Source organism: Leopardus geoffroyi, chromosome B2 (genome assembly GCF_018350155.1).
Source record: "Leopardus geoffroyi isolate Oge1 chromosome B2, O.geoffroyi_Oge1_pat1.0, whole genome shotgun sequence".
Taxonomy (NCBI): Eukaryota; Metazoa; Chordata; class Mammalia; order Carnivora; family Felidae; genus Leopardus; species Leopardus geoffroyi.
This window is the reverse complement of record NC_059332.1, coordinates 29,221,010-29,241,318: the sequence shown is the minus strand read 5'-3', so window position 1 is coordinate 29,241,318 and position 20,309 is coordinate 29,221,010. Positions and strand designations below refer to the sequence as shown.

The following is a 20,309-nucleotide window of genomic DNA, read 5'->3' as shown; positions in this document are numbered from 1 at the left end:
TTCAGGTTTGTACCACTTCTCATATTAGAATTTTATAGAAGAAAACCAAGAGATTGGGAAAGATCAGCTTGGAGTGAGCCTGGAGGATCTGAAGCCACTCTGACCCCCTAAACTTTTTTTCCTTGTCTAAAAACGACATCAGTGGCATCAGCAGTCTGTTTAGCCCTTTAGTCAACAGTGAGGGCTACCTAAATAAAAAATATTCTATGAAGGCTCAAGCTCTTGCCAACAACCCTGGATCTTGAGTTCCAAATGTGGCATTGCACTAAGGAAGCAGGGATGAAGGAGCACTGGGGTCAGTATCCTGGAAATGGAAGCTGCTCAGTGGGCAAGTGGTTTATAGAAATCAGGATGTCCCCAAATTGTAGGAATATGAACATGGTAAAGACAGAGAGGTTAGCCAATGACAGAGAAATACAAACTGAAACAGAGGAAAATAGAATGAAGAGCTGAAATACTCACAGAATCACACAAAGTGAGACACCAATATACTTTATTTATTTCGAAGATAAGATGAATCCATCACTGGTGGCTGGAGCTTTCATGCTGCACTTTCTCCTCACAGAGGTGGGCTAGAATGGGGTGGGCTGTGTTTGGCAGGGGTTGTGGAGATTTGGGATCTGTGTAGATGAGAATTTGGGTTTTATAAGACTGTGGCACCTCTCCCAGCAACGTAGAATCCACCTGTGTAACCTCATCAGATCTATGCCCCCCATCACTCCTATCTTCCTGGAGTATCCTCAGTTTTCCTCTACAAACCTCTCACCTGCATGGCTCCGCAGCTGGGCCTCAGGCCGGTCTCCCCAGAGCAGATGATCAGGATCATTGAGGAAACGTTGGCTGCGCTGGCATGTTAGGCAGGTCTGTACTGTCCAGCGCTGTCCCCTGCATCCTGGGGTTTAAGCAGGGGTGGGGTGGGGAAAGAGTGCCCAGATTTAGGAGAAGAAAAGCTCTCCTTCATCCAATTTTGCCTCCACTGTTTTTCGGTACGAATTCCAACCCTCCCCAACTTTGAATACAAATTTGAGATGTCTTACCCCTGCTTAAAGTCCATCAATTTTTTTGTATCCTTTAAGATAAAGTCCAAAGTCCTTAGAAGTCTCTTTAAGATCTGCCCTGTTTCCTTCTCCAGCCTCATGCTTTAACCTTGCCCACCTCAAACTCCAGGCTCCTAAACTCTGGTCTCCTTGACAGCACCACAAGCTCTCTTGTCTCAGAGTCCTCACACATGCCTAGAATTTCCATCTCTTCACTCCTTTTGCTTATCATGAACCTCATCACTACTGGTATAAGTAATGTTACCTCCCCAATTAAAGCATTTTTCTACACTATTTTAATTGTTTCTTAGTCTATTCTATCAGACTATAATTTCAATGAGAATAATGTATCTCATACAATACTTGATACACCTTAGAAAAATCAATATTTGTTGAATGAATGAATGAACAGTGATGTGAATCCTGTCCTCCACAATGCAAAATAACACCTATTATTATGTATGGGTGGGTTACCTCTTATAGCAACATCATTTCCCTATTGTCCAGATCTTAGTTTGTCCCAGAGGAGTTACCAATTTAACCCAAAGCTGGAAAATGTCGGCTGCTGCAAATCCCACGCTAGACGCCCATCTAAAGCGAGGAAGGGGATCCCCTCCCCAACCCACTACTACACCTCAATCACCCCACGCGGTAGGAGCACTCACGTCTCTGACGCTGGGTGCAGGTGAGGCCAGGGATAAGAAGGGAAGAGCAGCCACGACAGAGGGTCCTCTTCACTGAGGGGTCCCTGTGGGCGGAGGGGGATGGTGATCCGAGCGCCTGCGCTCATTCTCCCCATTCTTCCCACGTCCCGCCCGCCACCAGGCTCCCGGAGCGTCTCACCGCCGCAAGACCAGCCGCTTTGCGATGGTCCTCTCCGTGTGGCAGTAAAACCTCGCCAGCGCCTGGTTCTTGGGGTCCTGCGCAAGGACACAGTGGGCGGCCTAGGGGAGGGAAACCGTCACTCGGTGGCCGGCCAAACCCAGTCGCCTCCCCAAACGCCCCGACGGACTTGCCTGGTACAGGAAGTTTAGCCTCTGGAAGGCCTCTCGGTCCTTTACTGGGCCAGCCATCGACGCTGCACTAGCGCCTCACAAGCGAGCGTCCGCAGGTCCTGCCCCTCCGATAGCTCCGTCTCGGGCGCCTGCACAAGGCCTCCTGGGAAGTGTAGTTCCTGGGCCTCTCTCAGGGAGATCCTTACTCTGGCGCCACCCTGTGGCCTCACAGACCCAGCTGTTTGTAAACCCATACTCATCCATGCAATCCAAGCCCAGGGCGCCTTTCTGAGTTTTGGCTTTCTTCTAGTCTTCCTCAAGCCCATGATCAACTGTACTAGGTAGGAAAGGCTAGTGGAACAGGAGATTATCTTAAACTAGGAAATATTTTCAGGACAGAATACTGGTCTCTTTATGTAGACAGGCTGGGGAGATGGTTATATGCAATTTATACCTGCTAGAACTTCTTCCCTACTCTCCACAAGCCAAAGGTAGATAGATGCCTGGAAGATCTACAGACTGAAGAAACAGAAGTTATACATTCAAAAAAAGCACTGGTACTGGTGGGAGTGAAATTGGAAAGGATCATGAGGGTGGTGGAGGGAGGGAAGTACAGCTTATTCCCATTCCTTTCCACTTACCCAAAAAACACTTCGTGTTATGCAGTGCTAGACACATAGTAGGTGATCCTAGCTAACTCCTAGTCTTAGGTACTGGAGCACAGAAATTTTGACAGTATCTCCTGTCTCTGAAACTCTCCCCTCCCCCAGACCCCTACCCAAGGCATATATTTAACATCCCTTACTCTGACCTCAGTCTCCTGTTTGTTCTGTTTGACATCCTGTGTTTACCTTTGTCTCATAGATAATGACCAGCATTTCCTGAAGTCAAGAGTAGAGGAATGTGGGGTGGAAGGGCATAACATGAATGAACCCTGAGACAGGGAGAGGGCAGAATTAAGTAAGGAGAGAATGAGGCCTCTCTCCCTTCTCAAACCCCATCAGGCCAGGCAGGGAACCAGCCCTTCAGCTCAGAAGAAATGGCCCAAACTTCCTCTGGGACTAATTTCCCAAAGTTCCCTAAATTCAAATGAGGAGTATGTTTAAAATGTAGAGGCCCAGCCCTACCCCAGACTTTGATCAATCACTGAGGATAGCCCCAAGAATATGCACTTTTAACATCAGTGATTCTTACATAACACAAGGCCATTGTCAAATTACCACACAACACAGAGATCACTTCAGTGGATCCTTTGTTCCATGTTATGTTTTACCAACCAAAGCATCTTGCCACAAAGAACCACAGTCAAGGCACAAAGGTAAGAGGAGAGTCTGGACAAAGTCCTGTTGAGGTGGTAGGAGGAAGTGAAACACTCTCAATAAACTGCAGTTTCTTGTCCCAATCTTCTGTGAATCCCTGATCACCCAAGTAGCAGATATTCCAAATCATTTTAGTTTGGTTTGGCATGCATCGCTTTAACCTTTTTTGACAACATATGTACCCTACAAGTTGTTTATTTTGGCCTAATGTTAAAATGATTTACATTCTCTGATAGGGGAAATGGCAAAAGGTGAAGGATGGCAACAAATATGCAAGAGACTGGCTCTTGTGAACACTAGTTCCAGGCCATATGAACATAGGCTAAAGGAGGTTGCCTATGTGACACTTTGCTCTACATACCCTGTCTTCTACCCTGTCCTCAGGGTGAGGAAGACTCCATTTTCCTTCTCCCTTTTTGGCTTGGACACCTTAGCCAAGTAACAAGGCTGACAACTTGGGAGCAGATACTTAGTAACATTCTTTAAGGCCAGGGCTTTGGATAGAAATACCTTTCTCTTTCCTCTAATACTTGACTGTCCTTTCCAGGTCCCCTTGGGAAAGCAGTGAAAGGGTAGACATGTCTTGAGGGGTCTCTGGCACCTCACCTCTGCAGGAGAAAGGTGACTGACCGATTCTTGGAGACAACCAACTCTAAGGAGACAGGCAATAAGCCAGCTTTGCTGAAGGCTGAGGCAGGGACTTGGGTTCTCCTCTCATTACTTCTCACCCTCTCCTCCCCACATTCCTACCTCTGGCCAATCCTACTCATAATGGCAACTTACTCTGGGAATAGAAGACCAAAGAAACCCTGTTAGGAATCTGTTCCTTTAGCCCCTTTCCCAACTTCCTTTCTAATCTTCTTGATGCCCAATCTCTGCTCTCAAAAACAAAAAACAAACAAACAAAAAAACTCCTTAACTTCTAGACCCACAAGAGCAACTATCATTCATCTTTATTTTAGTCTAGAGGTACACAGACCCCTCTGATCTTTCTCAACAAATAAGAACCCCTTAAAAGAACATACAGGGGTTTCTGTTTCCTCTTCTGGTTTTGAGCAAGTCAGACCCTCTCACAGACTTTTTGTTTCTGGAAAAGCCTCTCCTTCCTTCCTAACCTATCCATGTGCAATAGAAAACCTGATGGACTTCAGGGGAGATAACCCCTGGGAACTAATTCCCCACCCTGACGGTTAGGAGAGAGACAGCTGTGTGCTCATCCCAGACCAGTCCTACATACTCCTCCATATAAACCATTCTAGAAACCAAGGTGCTTCTCCTAAACAGTGCAGGACTGGAACCAGGCAGACACGAAGACGTTCCAGCAGGTCACAGGAAGGAAGGCCCATAGCTCTTGACCCTGACTCACCCCAATTATTCCCACATCCCTACCTGTCACTCCCAATCTGTTGGGGGCCTGATTGTAAGTGGTGCAGCATTCTTCCGACCAGCACGGATGCCTGGATAGAAGAGGGGCCAAAGTTTCTCAGTAAAAGTATCAGTAAAGGTGTAGATATGAGAGCGGTCTGTGACATTGTAAAAAGACAGTGTGCCGGCCTCATAGTCTAGGAATATGCCTACCCGTTTGGGTTTCACCTTGATGTGCAAAGGGGTAAAAGGCGTGGTGGTGGCTGCATATTTGTCCCCGTTCCACAGCCGCACCCGCCAGTAGCCAGTCTCAGGGAGTGGAGTCAGCTCGCCCTTTCGGCTTACGGAGTCCCGGCACACGCCCACTGCCCAGTGGGTCTTATCACCCACCTCCACCTCCCAGTAGTGTCGGCCTGAGGTGAAGCCCTCAGTAGCCAGGACACAAGGATAGAAGGTGAATCGCCGTGGTGTGTCAGGGAGATCCCGGAGTCTTGTCTCCACAAACTTGACGCTCTTACGATCTTCGGACAGGACTAGGTTAGGGTGAGCAGTCTCTGGGTCCAGGGTCACATCCGCTGGCGGGAGAAGCCAGAGTGGGGAGCTAGATGAGGATGGGAATAGCTAAATGCCCCTGCCTCACTCTCCCAGCCTGCCTTTACAAACTTGTTTCCTTAAAGGTCCCCAGAACACCATAGTTTGATTAACTTTCTCAATCCATGCTGTCACCTAAGGGAGAGGAGGGAACAACAGCTTCCCTTCTTACCCTGGCCCTAAAGTAAACAGATAATAATCTCAATTCTGCAAGGGCTGATGGTTTAGGCTCCTGCCTTATCCCTTTTTCATCCCCCTGTGACATCATCTCACTGAGTGATGAAGCACAGGTCACAGTCCAAGGGCCAGAAAGGACAGAAAATGTTAAGAAAGATACACAGCAAGACAGCAGTATGGTCCAGGGATAGGGTGACCACGTATCTGGTTTCCTGGAACAGTCCTGGTTTGTGACTATTTTCTCTGAGTAAATATTAATGGCACTCCCTCTCGTTCTCAAAAAGGGACAAGTTTAGGCATATTATTTAACTTCTATGGGTCCCTATTTAGAAAAGTGTGGGCCTAAGAGTAGATGACACCTAAGCTCTGTCACTCACAGTGAGATTGAAAGCCAGGTAAAGGGGTGGGTGTGGCCATGGGCACAAAATGACAGATGGTACAACTGAAGCCCAGATAAAGTGGGACTTAAAGACTTTCTTCTCTGCTGATTTCCTCTGCTAGTTTATTTTTGGGAACAACTCACCAATTAGCTGTTTAAGGATTTTCCTTAGGGCAAAGTACTGTCGGGGGAAATTGCTGAAGTTCTTTTCCAGCTCTATGGACACTGAAGTCACCTCCATGGTCTTCACCTTCTCACATCTAGGAGGGATAGGGAGATAGGGGAAGAAAGGGCAGGGTCAGGGGAAGCTCCAGCTGAGTGAGTATGCAGATATTGTCATATTTAGGGAGAAACTAAAATTCTCCATCCTCCCATTTTCTCCCTCCTCCCTGAAGACAAGTACTTACTGCTTTCTTTTGCCAATCTATGGAGAGCCATAGGGTCCCCTAGACAGAGTCTTATTTTAAGAATGAGTCTCAGAACTTTCTGGGGGTGTTGCTATATTTCATGCAAATGGGTAATCACCCTCCCCACTCTCCCAACCCCTTCCTTTGTCTGTCTTGTTTGGACACATTTCCACCCATGGACAAAGGTAGCATCTGGTTCTACATTACCTTGGTTTCTTCCTTACCAAGTTAGTCCTGATGCTCAATGGGGAAATGGTAATGTACTCTTACTCCCAATGATTTGCTCTCTAACAGCCTTCATGGACGCAATGAACCTTCTCCCACATCCTATCCAGACACTGTGTGACTTTCCCATCATTCTCCCCTACTCCTTACTGTACCCTTGGTTTCTAAGCCAAGACCTAACTCACTCAAAGAGATGCAAGAATCACTTACTTTTCCAGGGTACTTTTGACATCCTAGAGGGAAGGAGAAAAGAAAGCAATATTGGTCCTGGTAGTCAAGGGTCCTAAAGGCAAAGGTTCCCCCTCCTCCCCAAAATTCTACATCTATAAAATAGGAATAGGGCAATCTGAGGGTCAAAATGCAAAGGGAAGAGCTCCAGAGGGATCAGAGTACATCTTTCCCAATCTGATCTCTGTTTTCAACTTTTGGATAGCATCAAGCTTGGTAATTTATATCACTTCCAAATGGTTTCTTGTGTGTTTGTCTTGCTCCTCAAGGACACTGGGAGCTCAATGCAAGGGACAGGGATTGTGTCTGCTCTATACTCTGTCCCCCAAGTACCAACCACACACCTGTCTCCTTGAGGATCAGTACAGACTGGTGGCATTGGAATGAATCACTTTCCTGTTGTTGTTGTTGTTATCCCCATCTGGTACTGGTTAATAAACATTGATAATTGTGTGCCAATCCTGATTTTTGAATACTTGGGGTCCAGAAGACAAAGAAGACAAATCTTTGCCCCCCAAGGATTTCCCAGTTTAATGTGGAAGGCAGAACACACATACATGAAAGGACACAAGAATAAGTACCAAGCAATACATAACATGCAGATAAATGTACAATGAAGCCTCACTGATTCAAATGCTGGTAATCTGATCTCTAAAAAGAGATATGTTTCCTACAACCTTGCTAACACCATTCATCTGCTTAAAAGAACAAATTATTTCAAACATTTTAGAGTCATTATTTACATAGCAAAAGTTAATATATTATTTATACATAATTTCAAGTGTCCTTCAAACTAGGTTTCTATTTTTTGTTTGTTTGTTTGTTTTTAGCACTAGGTAAATCAAGTTCCAGGACCTAAAAGTAATGGCAACTGCATTCACATAATTTTTAATGTATAGTTTTTTCACTGATTCAGACTAGATTTCCCTCCTTTCAAAGGAGTGAATTTTTTCTTTGGTACAAATTAAGCACATATTGTTCACAAGACATAAGAACACAGAAATGATTAGAAGGGGATGGGAGAAATCAGAAGAAGACTTTCTGTAGAAAAAGATCCTTTGAGTATGTCTGGAAGAAAGAACTGGATTAGAGAAGCAGAGCAGGAGGGTGAGCATCCCAGGTTGACAGAATGGCCTGTGCAAAGCTATACTGCACTTGACCTGAGAGGCTATACAGGGGCAAAGGTCGAACCTTAAGCATCTCGAAGCCCGACTGTAAGCACTTGCCCTCCACCTCAGCAGCCAAGTGGGCCAGGTCCCGGCGCCTGTCTCCAAGGTGAGCAGCATTTTCTCGGAGGCGCTGTAGAATGTCCTGTTCCTCCTCCTCCAGGCGTGAAAGCAACATCTGCTGTTCTTCATCCAGCCGCCTATGAAGCTCTTCAAATTCTTTTAAGATCTGTTGTCGGCGACACTCCACTAGTCTCTAAGAAAACAGGAAAGCATTATACTTAACAGGGCCAGTGGGGCATAAGGGAGCCTTTCCCTACCCACCATGTGTATGAATTAACAGATTTCCAGTGTCATTGCAAATACTCTAACAGGACACTCATGTTTCTCTCCATTGAAATCTCCTCTAAGTAATGGCTCCATCCCCATTATCACCCCTACTGGTGACTTGGGAGTGAAGACTACTGGGGAGATTAAAAAAAAATCAGTGTTTAAAAAAATTTTAATTTTAGGGGTGCCTGAGTGGCTCAATCAGTTAAGCGTCCAACTCTTGACTTCAGCTCAGGTCATGATCTCATGGTTCATGAGTTCAAGCCCCACATAGGGCTCTGTGGCGGCAACACAGAGCCTGCTTGGGATTCTGTCCCCTGCTCTTTGTCCCTCCCCTGCTTGCTCTCTGTCTTTCTCTCAAATAAAAATAAGCTTTAAAAAATTATTTGAAAAAATATTTAATTTTCTTTATTAAATTAACTTCTAAAAAAGCTATACTTCTGGTTTGGTGAAAAAAATGCAAGATATAAGAACTCAATAATATAGAGACATCTATTATTACGGATACAAGATATTTTTGCTAGTTCCAATGCTAAAGTTATAGCTAATGAAATTTATCAAGAAAAGGAAAATAATAAATACTGGGAAGTTGGAGACCAGATGATCATCATTTGTATATTGCTAGACATCTACCAAAAACCAGAGACCAACTGGAAAAGTATCAGAATCAGTAAGATTTTAGTTATGAGTTGTTACCAAATATATACAGTTGACTGTTGAACAACATGAGTTTGAACTGTGAGAGTCCACTTATACACAGAATTGTTTGGTTCAATATGGTATAGTACCATAAAGGTATTTTCTTTTCCTTACGATTTTCTCAGTAAGTTTCCTTTCTCTAGCTCACTTTATTGTGAGAATATAGTATACAATACAAACATATAAAATAGGTATTAATCACTTTTTATGTCATCACTAATGCTTCTGGTCAACAGTAGGCTATTAAGAATTAAGTTTTTGGGGAGTTGAAAGTTATATGCTGATTTTTGACTGGACTGGGGTTGGCACCCCTAACTTTGTTGTTCAAGGGTCAACTGTATATAGATTTCAGGGAATAACATGTTAGTAGTTTCAAGTCACTTCAGACAACTGACAGTTCCCATCCCAGGAATAGGTTCCAGAAATTTGTTAGTGAATTATATATTGAAATTTGATGTTTTTCTCTCAGCTACCACACAGACTTAAACCTTTAACATTCCTGAAATTTGATAATATGGGACTAAAACACCAGCCATAATACTTTCTGAGGGTTATTAGCAAGCACATCCTTTCTTCTCTACCTCCACTGCAACAAGTGATCTGCTCAGACGTATTCTCCAAGTGTCATATGACTGATGGGGAGAAATAAACCCAACAGGGAAGCAAGAGAGAAGCAGAGATTGGGACTCTGGAAGTAAAATGCAGATAGAAACTGAAAGGTAGGGCTGAGGGTGAATACAGAGGGGCTGCAAAGCCTTACAAGCCTGGTGTTTCTGGATTTCAAGCTAATTCTCAGCAGAGGCTGGCTAGCTCCAGTTCTAGAGTTGCTGCTTCCCATTCTACTGCTGCCTTCTCAGGTACACACTGGAACAAAATATATTCTTAACACATTTACTCTGTGAAAATTAATAAAAGGAAACCTGGCTAAAATGGTCAGGTTGCCAGCAGGGGGAGCACTCACGCCCCACCACTGGTCAATTGTTCTCCCAACAGGTAGAGATGTACCTTATAGGTCCATACTACCTTACTACACCAGCAGGAGGAAGAAAGGTTTTCTTTTTGCAGTCAACAAGCCCAGCCAATGATAGACTGTCACAACCTAGCCAATAAAAAGTCACTATACTCTGAACTCCGAGTTTACTCCAAGGATTTTCTTCCCAATCCCCGCCTTTCCTATATAAAAGAGTGGTCCTCTCCTTTGTTCTCTGGACTTGCCTAGGGTTTTGCCTTAACTTGCTTGTCCTGAATTGCAGTTCTCTGCTATTCCTGAATAAACTCAATTATGCTGATAAAATAACTGAATTTTATTTCTAAGGTTACCAACCCTTGAAATACAACCTTTTTTCCTGTGTGTGTGTGTGTGTGTGTGTGTGTGTGTGTGTGTCTGTGTCTGTGTGTCTGTGTGTCTACATGTGTGTCTATGTTGAGAGGTGATGTATGGGTAGAATTTAGGATTAATAACTATGTTTAATAGGAAGCCAGAGGGGTCTCTCTTATATAATCCCATCATTCTTCTCTTTTTTTTTCCCACTCTATAGTTGTATGGCAGTGGTTCTTAATGAAGGTGTTACTTCCCACTAGGGATATTTTAGAAACAAGGGGCATCTTTTTGTTTGCCATAATAGGGGGTACTCTGGTGGGCTGCTAGCACTCCAATGTGTGAGATGACCCTGCAACATGCACAGTCCTGCATCATTTTCTATGTTCCGCTGGATATTCAAAAACATAGGCCTAGACTTAAATGCCATTTTATACATAAACAGAGTAATTCTTACCCAATTTTAATATACCTGATTTTTTCAGAAACAGCTGAATAAAACTAAGACTGTATTTTGTTTTTCTTAGAACTTTATCAAAAGTTACTTATCATTTTGAAAAATTATGTCACTAAGAGCTAAGCTGCTTATGGTGCTTGTCAACATTACTACGCAATTACCTTAGTCTGAATTTGTATTTGTTGCATTGTTGATGGTGTCACAGAGAGATGCAAGGATAAAACTACATTGTGGTGTCTTTCAGGATAGTAATGCCCAAATATTTACATACCAGATTTTATTATAAATCACTTTCCTCTATGTTGTGTGTGTGTGTGTGTGTGTGTGTGTGTTTGGGCATAATAATCTCTTTTTAAAATTATGCAGGTAAGTTATTTTATCTATAATTTCCACTTCAGCATGGTTAATTACAAATTATTTATTTTTAAAAGGGGCATTGGGTCTGATTCTGGAAATAGGGATGAGGGAGAGGTTTCGGAGAATTCAAATGGTTACAAAAGGAATGTTGGTGGTAGTTTCAGAGACCACTGAATTTTTAAAAATACCACAGTTCTGTTCAAGCATTTAAAAGGTTTTTAAAAATTTTTATTCCCCTCTTTATCCTTTACCTTTAAGAAGGTGATCAACAGGAACAGGAAAGTTAATGACTGGGAATAAGCTTCGTTTTCACATATTTTAAGTTTCTCAGGAGCCCTCCAAAAGAACAAAGAACTTTTTTTTAAAGTTCACCTTTGCAATCAAAATTAATTAAAATTTTAAAAGTTCAAAATCTTGTTTTATTCAAATATATAAAGGACTAAGGTAATACTTAGTAATACTTAATAATACTTGCTTTCTGTCAAAATGTTGTCATTGTTAAAAAATTAGTGTTCCTACTATTTTCAAAGTTGTGTTTAATCTCTGGTGATCCCTAAATCTCAACTCCAAAAGCGAATTATTTCTTCTGGAAGCTTTTAATGAGGTCAAATTTCTACGTTGTCTTCTTATGAATTTGCAACTGTGCTTTTTGTGCCATGTCATTATCTGTTTTCTCTACTTGACTGTAAGCTTAAGCAGGACAGGGACTGTGTGTTTGCTCATCATTGTTCCCCAGTGTCAAACACAGAATTTGGCCTATACTGGAAACTTAATACATATTTATAGATTCATGCAGAGCTAATATCCCTGATTTTGTCCCATATTGGCTATGTGATCTTGGACTAGAACTTATCCAAGTTGTTTCCTCCTGTGATAACTAGGGGTAATAATACTCACTTTACAAGAGATCTAAGTTCACCCTTGCTAAAGATGACCTTCAGGACTTCCTTCCCTTTGTCTGACAGCTCATCTAGGTCCTACTAAAACTTAACACAACCCTGTACATTTGGAATGTCATGGACACCCGATGAATTAACACACAGGACTCAATAAACAGTTATTACTGCCACTATTAGGAATTGTTCACTGTCCAATAAAATAAGACAGTTACCAAAATATCATGCTACAACTATGGTAATACATGAAAGAGAAGTAAAATTATATGAAAATTAAGAAAATCAATTTCTGAAGGGTCAAGAAAGGCTACATAGGAAGTGGCTTTTATCCTGCCTGAAGGACAGATAGGATCCTACAGATGTAGGGTAGACAGGGGAACAGTCTAGGAATGAACCAACATCATCTAGCATACCTGAGCTTACTTAAGAGAATGTAGTCCTAAAAGTCACTGGGCATTTTTGTGAGCTCTTGGTCAGTTGCTTCTTTCTTCCACCCCAGTAAGCCTTCCAAATTCTCCTCTCCTCAATCCCTCTAAGAAACTCCTATCCCTGCTCTCTCCCTGCCTCTCTTCCTGTTTTACAAGAAAAAAGACCAATGCGCATGAACTCCCTCAACTTGTCAGATGTAAAATATTCTGTCCATCCTTCCTTCACCTCTTACATCCTTCTCTACAATACTTAATTCATGACAAATACTTTAATGCAATGTTTAATGACAAAGAAGCCTAACAAAATACCATTGTTTTTAAGAGAAAAGCAGTTTTCCAATGAATCAGAACTGGCGGATTAAATAATGTATGGTTAATTGCCTGCAAAGCAGCCCAAATGGAATCACCTGCCTTTACCTTGAGCTCTCCAGGCTTCTTCTCCTCAGAGGACTTGCAGCGGGTGATCTCCTGCAATTTCTGCTCCAGGGGCTCCAGGCACTTCTGCAGTTTTTCCTGAGGGTGGGAAGTGGGAGAGGTGATATTTGGGGTGGCTGGCATATCCTACATTCAGAGGTTAACCCATTAGTTTGAAACCATTTGTTTGCTTCCTGTCTATCTCACCACCTCTTGATCCCACTTCTTTCTTTGTCTGTCATTTGGGGTGTCAACTTTTGGTCCCTCCTCCTGCAACCAGTCTGTCCCCATCATCTTCCTTGCTCACCAAGAACTTTCCTCTCACTGAATCTCACAGTTGTCCAGCTGTCACCAACTCTGTGTCCTTCCCCAATCCTGTCATTTTGTTACTCAAGTGACTGCCTATTATGGTCAAAGTGACTTTCTATATTCTGATAGCCTTCTTTAAACTTGTCCTCTCATCCAACTCTAACCACCTGCAAATAAATCTGTATTACTTACACTGTAGACTACTTTAAATCTTGCTTCCAAGATTTTATTAACATAATTAAGCAAAATACTTGATACAGTGCTAACATATTAAAATCTTTAGTTTCTACTACTTGAACATTTACCCTGTGTCCCAGCAGTACTTAAATCAGATGCCACATTATCCATTATCTGGGAAGATGCAAACATCTTAGTCTGGTGGGGATCAGTGTAAACTGATGTTATCTATTCCCAATACCAATGGGAAAATAAGGAACATTTTGAGCAGGGGGATAGAATGAAACCAGACTAGGGGAACCTGGGTGGCTCAGTTGGTTGAGTGTCCAACTTCGGCTCAGGTCATGCACTCACGGTCTGTGGGTTTGAGCCCCGCATCGGGCTCTGTGCTGACAGCTCAGAGCCTGGAGCCTGCTTCCGATCCTGTGTCTCCCTCTCTCTCTGCCTCTCCCCAACTCTCACTTTGTCTCACTCTGTCTCTCGAAAATAAATAAATGTAAAAAAAAAAAAAAAATGAAACCAGACTACTTTTCAGTTTTTCCTAAGTTTGATAATCTCCAAGTGGTTTCATTCATTTATACAATACATTACAACACCACACATATCCCCATGCTTGGGGATAACTGATTAGATGTACTCTGTGCCCTCTGTGTTTGTAGCTCTGAAGGGACTAGAGAGTAAAGACCAGTTATGGTCTTGCTGTTAGGAGCTTAGGATCCTTTACCTAGGGAGTCTCCCATCTTCTGTGCTCCTCCCTCATGCCCCATGTTGGCATCACGTGTGTGGTTCCCCACCTTGTACTCCTGTGTGGCATCATCCAGTGGCACGACGGTGTGGGCCCGGTGGGTGTGGGAAATTGCACATATCAAGCATACAGCCTCCTGGTCCTCATAGCAGAAAAGGCTGAGGGCCTCATGGTGCTGGGGGCAGAGGCTCTCATCTCGGATCTTCCGCTTGACAGCCTGGAGCTGCTTGGCAATTTCCACCATGCTGCCTAGCTGTCGATTAGGCCGGAGACTGCGGTAGCGAGATGTTTTTCGACAGACAGGACAAGGGAAGTCCCTCTCTAGGTCCTCCCACCAGCGGGTGATGCAAGCTTTGCAGAAGTTGTGCCCACACTCAATGATGACAGGCTCCTTCAGATACTCCAGGCAGACAGAGCAACTCGCCTCCACCTGTAAATTCTCCAGAGCTGCAGCTGTGGAGGCTGCAGAGGCTCCAGCCTCTAACAGACTTGTTTCTGCCATTATTTAACTTAGGGATGAAAAGGGGGCAGAGAAAGAAAAATATTAGTTGGAGGTTTAATTTTTTTGTGTCCCTGGACTGGCATTTACTCCCATGATAAATCCTAACTCCAGTTAGCCCCATCTTGGTATTTTACATTTTCTCTTCCACTAGATACAACCTCTCTTTTGTTTCTCTATTTCCAAACCTTGTGACTCCCAACCATCAATCTAATTTTTTTTCCTGTTCAGCAAACTGACACCCAACCACCAATCTCTTTTGTCTTTTACCTCTGCTTTCTCTTATTAGAGGCTTCTTTCAACTCTAGCCCAGCACACTTCTTCTGATCCAGGCTCAGTACACATGTATCTTAAAAGCAGACCATTGTATCCCTACTAGATATAGTTTTCTAATAGTGAGAAAGGATCTTGGGAAAGTGAAACATGCCATAAAAGTCCAAGTATTAAGATTTCTTAAGTATATTTTAAAGTTTAATGTTATAGAAGAGTTTTATTACAATAGCCCCCTGGAGCATAGGCTTCTCTGCCATTGTCCTCTGTTTCAAGGGTAATAAAAGGAATATTAGGCAAGGGTAACAACCTCTTCTTTTCAGGAAAACCTGAAATTATTCTTCCCTTTATTAGAGTAGTCTAGGGAAAGTGTGTCTTCTTCTTGGAATGACATTATTCACCCAACATCTCATTTATTTGAGTGCACTTAGACATTTAGGACTGCTGAAAAGTGACTAATATGTGGCAACTACACTAAAGAGTATATACTTCTTGAAAGTATATACTTCTTGAAAAGAAGGCTGACAAGTCTATCCTAAATATTCAGCAGTGACTGGAGTTTTGAAATAGCTACTGATAACTAATACCTTGGATGTACTGTGCCTCCAACTAGTAGGTTCTGGAGTGGCTGGGAATTAGAGAAAGAGGCAATTAAAGTCTCCCTCAAGTTAAGGCTCAAAATGTTGGAAATGCATCAAAGAGATTTATAAAGCTGGTCCCCCACTCCTTCCTTGAAAATCACCACTTTTATCGATGAAACCATGGATTTCTCTATCCACCCTCCCTTCCAACAGAAGAAAGGAAATTTAGTAGGTCTAAGTGCTAAGAAAGAAGTGGCCATGTGGTGAATAGGGTTAACAATGATTACTGTATATATTGTTGTTGGCACACATGAAAAGTGTTTAATTTGGAGTTGGAGCTGATAACTTATTTGGACCTGAATTCTTTTCTCAACTAGGAGAGAAGTTGAGTTAGATGATTTTTCTTTACCGAAGAGAATCCAACTAGTGAACCTGTCCCTTTTTTCTAGAAATTAGGTGGTCTCCTCACCTGGGGTAAGTTGAACTGTATGCAGAGTTAGGGACCAGGATGGATCTAGACTGGCAAAGAAGTGGTGTGAAAGAGAAATGGGGAAAAGGTTAGGGATGCATAGAGAGGACTTGGAGTTACAGCCATAGTGAGGCCTCGGGTGCCTCCAGGTTGGTAATTTCTTTCCCTCTATTCCTTGTGTCTCAGTAGAAGGGCAAACTTGAGGGACGTCCTCATTTTGTTTCTACCACTGTCCGGGGTCCCACCTTGCGACCCTCTCCTGAGCGTCGTCCACAACTCATGCCCACCCTCGTCTCCATCTTCTCTCGCCAGATCTGGCGTAGGGGGATTGGAGAAGGGGAGAGGAAACGTCGTGGTTGACAGGGAGGGAGGAATGCGTGTCCAGGTGAGGAGAAGGTGTGACGTGAAGGTGGGATGCCCGCCGCTATGACGCAGCCGAGGCCCGCGGTGACGGCGTCAGAGTTTCACCCGGGGAGGCGAGCGGCAGCGGGACGGGGGAACGGCGGGGTAGCCAAGCAACGCCGGACGCGCTGACGTCGCCGGGGCGGCAAAACGTCCGCCCGGGCCCGAGGCGGGCGGAGGCAGCTGTGGTTACGTGCGGGGGGCCGGTGACGCAGTCGCGGGGCGCTGGGACGCGGCGTGCCGAGCCGGCCGGCGGGGGCAGGCCCCAGGGCCCGGGCGCGGCAGCGGGACAGCACCTACCTTCCCGGCTTCAGGTCCGGGAGTGCGGGGCGCGGAGCCGCCGGAGCGCTGCCTCCCTCCTTCCTCCTCCCCCCGCCCCCGCCCCGCAGCGCGACACACAATACTCGCCGGAAGCGGAAGCCGCGCCGAGAGGCTCGTGTCAGTGGAAGCCTTGGTGTCGGCTGGCGGCCGCCGCAAGGCCTAGCAGTGCCTGCGGAGAAGGAGAAGGAGGGGGTCAGAGGTGAGAAACAGCTGGAGGAATCAAGAGCGAGAAGGGACCCGGAGGGGCAGGTGGCCGAAATGCGGTCGTTCAGGTGACCCGAGGAATCCTCAGGAGAAAGAGGGCCGCGCATGCGCCTGGTTGAGCGCTGAAGCCCCATTGCCCGCAGGGCGCCGATGGGTGCCAGAGACCGCTGCAGTCCCACTCGGGCTGCGGGCCCCGGCTCTGGCCACGCTTGCTGGTCCCGGGTGGGACTGGGAGCCGCTGGGGGCAGGGCAAGGGTGGTTGCGGACTTTGAGCTACACTTATCCTCTCTTCAGGCCAGTCCAGGGAGAAGGTGGCTAGCTGAGGCGGCGGCCAGTTACGTGGCGGACCTGCAAGTTTCAGCTGTCACGTCACTTCCGACTGGTTGAGTTTTAGCCTTTTAACATTACAGGATTAGGTAAATTGTCCCTGCCGTGGGCTTCAAATGCTCCTCGCATTCCTAGGCGGGCTTTAAAGACATTGTTTACCTCCCCCAGTGGAGTGGGAGCCCCGGGAGAGCTGCCATTCTGCTGCTCACCTTTCTATCCTAAGCTCTTCGCTCGCTGCCCAGCCTCTAGCAAGTGTGCGGTAAACACCTGTTAAGTGGGTGCGAGCCAAGTCCCATTTCTTTTCACTTTTCGGGCTATGACTTGAGATCTTCCCAAAGAGCAGATGATGCTTGTGTGGGAACTCCAGACTTTTGCATTATAGCCTTCCTGCTTTCCTCTTCTGTTACTGGAAGCTTTGCACGCCTGTGACTTTGGAGGAAGGCTCTGCTGATAGAGGTATGATGAGACTGGGGAGGAGGTCCTGAATAGAGGTGATGGAGCTGGGGAGGACCTAGTGCAGGGTAGAGGTGTGATGAGGCTGGGGAGGAGTTAGTGCTAGGAGTGTCTGATATTGTTCATAGAAAAGGCAGCTTGTCCCGCCTCTTCTCCCCCAACACTTGGTATGCAGAATGCTGACTGAAAGAGATGGGCAAATTTTGGTGTACCCTATAGGAGGAAATGGCCCAACGGCCTATCTTGTTCCTATGTAAGTTGTGATATTGTCTACAAACACAGTGCAAGATTTAACCTTTTACTCCAGGGCGCCAGAGACGATTTACTTGCAGAAAATATCAAATGTAGGGATTTAGGATCATGCATACTACATATAATTGGTCTACTTCCCCCACCCTTTTTTTCTTTTTCTGGTAGCCAGTGATTTGAAGAGTATTAAACTTGGGAAATTAACATTTACTTTTTTTTCTCCTTGCTGTTTGACCATTAGGAATTTTAGTGGCGGTAAAATTTAGTTTACACAACGCCTCAATTCTAAGATAGGGTAGTTTGAAAGCCACTAACTGGGGAGTTAACCTCTTTAGCTTCACCTTGGAGGGTGGCTGGTGGTGGTGAAGTTTGGTTTTGGTTTTGATTTGTTCATTTGTAACTTTTAAGGTGTTTCTAGCACTCCATTCTGGTTTTCTGTTTGTAGGTGATCAGGGATGTGGTTAGACTAAGGACATTCCCAGGAGGAAGTGCATTTCAAAGGTCTATGAAGAATGTGTTTGCTTGGAGAGTAATAGATAATTAACAAGACTTTATGCTGAATATGGAAGGAAAGGCTGGAGAATGTTTAGATAAAAGTATAAAATTATGTAGGGCATGTAATGTGACACAGAACATAGGGGTTGGCAAATCTTTCCTGTAAAGAACCAGATAAGCTGTACTTTTGGCCTTGAGGCTCATACTTGCCCCTGTCTTTGTAGTGTGAAAACAGCATTAAACAATACCAAACAAATGACCATTGCTGTGTTCCAGTAAAACTTTTTGTATGGACACTGAAAATTTAATTTCATATGTCATAAAATACATGTATTTTTTGATGGGAGCGGGGGGAGCACATGTGAGGAAAGGGAAGAGGGAGAGAGAGGGAGAGAGAGGGAGAGAGAGGGAGGGAGAGGGAGGGGGAGAGGGAGAGGAGGGGGAGGAGGGAGAGGAAGGAGAGGGAGAGGGAGAATCTTAAGCAGGCTCCATGCCCATCGTGCAGCCTGACATGGGGCTCAATATCATGACTGGGAGGTCATGACCTGAGCTAAAATCAAGAATCAGACTCTTAACTGACTGATCCACCCAGGTGCCCCTACTTTTCTTTTGATTTTACCCGCAGTCATTTAAAAATGTGAAAACCATTCTTAGCTTTCAGGCCATATAGACAGGTAGCAGACCATAGTTTATTGACCCCTGACATAGAACAATAATGAAGTGTACCCAGTATTTTTCAAGGGAGATTTGGGAAAGAGGGTGAACACAATGCTATGATTTTATTTCCATCGGTCTATGTAATAATCCAGAAAATAATAATGAAGGAAGCCTCAATCTTCCCCCACATTTGTTATTATGAGTTGTGAAACTTGGTAGGCTGAGATTTATGAATGTAGTAGGATACAAACACATTCTTTAGTCAAAGAAGTGTCTATTCCTTGTTCAGAATTGAAAGGGATTGTAGTTCAGGAGATGTGGAATAACACTGATTTGTAATGTTGATTTATACCAAGGGATTTCTACCACAGGAGTATGAAAAAATTATAGTAATGAGATAAAGGGTAATTAAAATTAAAAATATATACATTTTAATGCTGTTTTTATATCTGGAAAGGAGAAAAGATATCTTGAAGCCACTGAGTTTTATAGAGGAAATGAGTATAGTAGTAGCGCATGTAGAAAACTGGTTGAGGTCAGATATGGTAGGTTGGGGAGGGAGAGGGTTCACCTGTTCAGACATTTGAGATTCTTAGAAAAGGCAAAGCATCTAATTTTCCCCGATCACTTTTTTTTTTCAATTTCTCAAATTATGGAAAAATCACAAACAAATAGAGAGTGTTTTGTTTACATTTTATACTTCATAGTGGCTGTTTTTTCTTTCCAGTTCAGTGATACAGAGAGCTATCTCATTTTTTTTCAAGTTTGTGTTGTTACTTAGTTGTGTATATGTATCATTGTGTATATGTATCATATGTATCATTTATTCAACCATTTTATTAAGAGTAAAGATTTAGGGGGTTCCTGAGTAGCTCAGTCAGTTGTGTCTGACTTCAGCTCAGGCCATGATGTCACAGTTTTGTGGGTTTGAGCCCTGTGTCGGGCTCTGTGCTGACAGGTCAGAGCCTGGAGCCTACTTTGGATTCTGTGTCTCCCTCTCTCTCTGCTCCTCTCCTGCTTGCACTCTGTCTCTCTCTCAAAAATAAACATTAAAAAAATTAAAAAAAAAAAAGAAAGAATGAAATATGGCCTTTTGTAGCAATGTGGATGGAACTGGAGAGTGTTATGCTAAGTGAAATAAGTCATACAGAGAAAGACAGATACCATATGTTTTCACTCTTATGTGGATCCTGAGAAACTTAACAGAAGTCCATGGGGGAGGGGAAGAAAAAAAAAAAGAGGTTACAGAGGCAGAGAGCCAAAGCATAAGAGACTCTTAAAAACTGAGAACAAACTGAGGGTTGATGGGGGGGTGGGAGGGAGGGGGAGGGTGGGTGATGGGTATTGAGGAGGGTGCCTTTTG

At 44.1% G+C, this 20,309-nt stretch overlaps 2 protein-coding genes across 6 annotated transcripts; both read right to left on the bottom strand.

The window, feature by feature from the left end:
• Positions 1–476: 476 nt before the first annotated feature.
• On the bottom strand, positions 477–3,141 carry RPP21 (ribonuclease P/MRP subunit p21). Its single transcript, XM_045500613.1, has 5 exons — positions 2,054–3,141; positions 1,881–1,981; positions 1,703–1,785; positions 767–892; positions 477–620 (listed from the first exon to the last, which is right to left on the bottom strand). The coding sequence occupies exons 1-5, from the start codon at positions 2,108–2,110 to the stop codon at positions 523–525; spliced, it is 465 nt and encodes a 154-aa protein (XP_045356569.1). The 5' UTR covers positions 2,111–3,141; the 3' UTR covers positions 477–522.
• Positions 3,142–3,267: 126 nt separating this feature from the next.
• On the bottom strand, positions 3,268–20,016 carry LOC123609548 (E3 ubiquitin-protein ligase TRIM39). 5 transcript variants are annotated; one of them, XM_045500612.1, is made up of 8 exons: positions 16,541–16,635; positions 14,069–14,528; positions 12,792–12,887; positions 7,915–8,145; positions 6,706–6,728; positions 6,008–6,123; positions 5,107–5,291; positions 3,268–4,808 (listed from the first exon to the last, which is right to left on the bottom strand). In XM_045500612.1, the coding sequence occupies exons 2-8, from the start codon at positions 14,519–14,521 to the stop codon at positions 4,737–4,739; spliced, it is 1,176 nt and encodes a 391-aa protein (XP_045356568.1). In that variant the 5' UTR covers positions 14,522–14,528; positions 16,541–16,635; the 3' UTR covers positions 3,268–4,736. The 5 variants fall into 5 exon arrangements, with proteins under 5 accessions (XP_045356568.1, XP_045356565.1, XP_045356564.1 ...); XM_045500609.1 differs by having other exon boundaries at positions 3,268–5,291; positions 16,084–20,016; XM_045500608.1 differs by having other exon boundaries at positions 3,268–5,291.
• Positions 20,017–20,309: the final 293 nt, after the last annotated feature.

Coding starts and splice junctions, on each gene's coding strand:
- RPP21 (XM_045500613.1), bottom strand. CDS start 2,110: ATGGCTGGCCCAGTAAAGGACCGAGAGGCCTTCCAGAGGCTAAACTTC. Junction 1,786..1,880: donor AAGCGGCTGGTCTTGCGGCG/GTGAGACGCTCC, acceptor CTCCGCCCACAG/GGACCCCTCAGTGAAGAGGA. Junction 621..766: donor CCAGCTGCGGAGCCATGCAG/GTGAGAGGTTTG, acceptor TCATCTACACAG/ATCCCAAATCTCCACAACCC.
- LOC123609548 (XM_045500609.1), bottom strand. CDS start 14,521: ATGGCAGAAACAAGTCTGTTAGAGGCTGGAGCCTCTGCAGCCTCCACA. Junction 12,888..14,068: donor ATGCCACACAGGAGTACAAG/GTGGGGAACCAC, acceptor TCCCACCCTCAG/GAAAAACTGCAGAAGTGCCT. Junction 6,124..6,705: donor GTCAAAAGTACCCTGGAAAA/GTAAGTGATTCT, acceptor TATCCCTCCTAG/ATGTGAGAAGGTGAAGACCA.